Genomic DNA, 2,500 nt, shown 5'->3' on the forward strand with positions numbered 1-2,500 from the left:
ACAGGTGCGGTAGAAACCAGATGGATGGATGAAAATGCATGAGAATGTTTTATATTTTGAACGTTATTTTTGACAATGTGATTACCAGCGGAATTATTCATTTCTTATCGTGTTAAGCAATGTCAGCTAAGATTTATCTGGGAGCCAGATGCAGTCATCAAAAGAGCCGCATCTGGCTCTAGACCCATAGGTTCCCTACCCCTGCGTTAGAGCGTGGGTGACGCTATAAAAGGTCAACGCGTCTCTCCTCAAATTGAGAAAAAATTGAATTCTGTCTCTGTTTATTTCCTTGCTTCTTGTTTTGTTTCATAGATGTCATCAGTGTTTGAACCTGACAACTGTAAATAAATGAATAATACAACTTTAGCGTTGCATTAAACATTATGTTGCAAGTGGTAAAAATAATGTTAAAAAACAATTTAAAGCCTTATCTGACCTATACTATTCATGTTTAAATCACTTTTCCTATCATTTATCACTCTATATTTATCTACGTTTGTATTTTAAAAAAAATAAAAATCATTTATACGTATATTTCATTAGACTTACCTCACAAACCTGTGAAATGTCGGAACTGCAAATGTAAATACAGACACACCTCATTTGTGTTCCGTGTGTCAGCAGAGAGTCAGGAAGAGATTCCATCCGAGATGCAAGAGTTGAACTCCAGTGGGAGGCAAAAGGAGCCGGTGCCCTGCAGCTTTAAAGCGGAAGAAGAGGAATGGTGGGGGCCGCTTCGAGGGTCAGGTGAGGCTAATGATGATGAAGCTCAGTCCTCGCAGCTTCATCCCAGTCAAAGTGAGGAGAATAGAGGGGCAGAGCTTCAAACTCGACACACAACAAAAGCTGATGGAGAGTATTGTGAAGATGTAGACTCGGAACCAGACGACATCTTTGCTCCACTGTCGGATATAGACGGCATGTCAGACTCTTCTGAGAGTGATCAAGGTGACACCAAAAAACCTTTAAAGAGTAGTAAGAACTCTAAAAGTGATACGAAACATAATATTAACAACAAGCGCTATGACTGCTCTGAATGTGGGAAAATATGTACACAGAAGTGTCATTTTATAATCCACATGAGATCACACACTGGAGAGAAACCTTTTGCTTGCTCGGTTTGTGCCAAAAGATTCTCTTCAAAGAGTCCCCTGAAGTTACACATGATGATACATACAGGGGAGGTTCCCTTTTCCTGTTCAGTTTGTGCTCGAAAATTCAGGTGCAAAAGAGATATGGTGCTCCACATGAGAATACACACCGACGAGAAGCCTTTTGCTTGCTCTGTTTGTGGCAAGAGTTTCTCCAGAAAAAATTATATGACCAAACACATGATATCGCACATGGACGAGAAGCCATTTACCTGCTCGCTTTGCCCTAATAGATTCAATTGTAAGGCTTCGGTCATAGTGCACATGAGAACGCACACTGGGGAGAAACCGTACAGTTGCATTACATGCGATGCAAAGTTCACATATAGGTATCAGGTCAGTAGACACAAGTGTAAGGCTTTTAATTTCAATTCTGGCTTCTCAGAATCGTAACAAAGAAGAAAAACGGTTAACGGGTGGCGCAACGTGCATTCCAATTCGTGAGCTAGTAACGAACGTCATGGATATTGATTTAACGTGATTGAAGTGTTGCCATGGTAAATAGAAGAAACCACACTGGTGTAGGAAGGTTTTTCGCCGGCCGTCTTTGAACAGTGAATTGTAATATAAATGGGACTTTACTGGATAAATAACAACTTTAAAAAAAAAAAAAAAGGAAGCTGTAAGGTCTTAACTATGGATGGGCAAACTACAGCCCGCCAAATATCACACAAATATCAAACATCAAATATCAAAACAAAATTAAGCAAAGATCTGTTTGGAGAATTGCCACAACAAAACTGATCCTAAACTTCGACGCATTGGCAAAGAAAGGGTCAACAACACTGCTCGCCCTGAAAGAAAATGGAAGTGAAATACAAATTCTGTGTTTATTTGAGGTCCTGATAGGATATTGGGGGAAAAAAAGATATATAGCCCATATTTGGGAAGTTACTCTACTCTCAAACGATAAGATATGCTTTGAAATGAATCGTGCTCGACTGGCCCGTCTGTCAAATTTTATCAATCAATCAATCAATCAATGTTTACTTATATAGCCCTAAATCACTAGTGTCTCAAAGGGCTGCACAAACCACCACGACATCCTCGGTAGGCCCACATAAGGGCAAGGAAAACTCACACCCAGTGGGACATTGGTGACAATGATGACTATGAGAACCTTGGAGAGGAGGAAAGCAATGGATGTCGAGCGGGTCTAACATGATACTGTGAAAGTTCAATCCATAATGGATCCAATACAGTCGCGAGAGTCCAGTCCAAAGCGGATCCAACACAGCAGCGAGAGTCCCATTCATAGCGGAGCCAGCAGGAAACCATCCCAAGCGGAGGCGGATCAGCAGCGCAGACATGTCCACAGCCGATACACAGGCAAGCAGTACATGGCCACC

General features: G+C 41.3%; 1 protein-coding gene across 3 annotated transcripts in view; it reads left to right on the forward strand.

Moving 5' to 3' along the window:
• The window catches only part of LOC133543748 (zinc finger protein 568-like), a 60,842-nt gene that overhangs the window by 7,560 nt on the left and 50,782 nt on the right, over positions 1 to 2,500 (forward strand). The window contains exon 2 of one of the 3 annotated variants that reach the window (XM_061888517.1): positions 622 to 747. In XM_061888517.1, the coding sequence (XP_061744501.1) occupies positions 622 to 747 (126 nt within the window). Of the gene's footprint in view, positions 1 to 621 lie in introns of all 3 variants that reach the window. The other 2 variants (XM_061888514.1, XM_061888515.1) reach the window with 2 other exon arrangements.

This window comes from Nerophis ophidion, linkage group LG26 (genome assembly GCF_033978795.1).
Source record: "Nerophis ophidion isolate RoL-2023_Sa linkage group LG26, RoL_Noph_v1.0, whole genome shotgun sequence".
Lineage (NCBI taxonomy): Eukaryota > Metazoa > Chordata > Actinopteri > Syngnathiformes > Syngnathidae > Nerophis > Nerophis ophidion.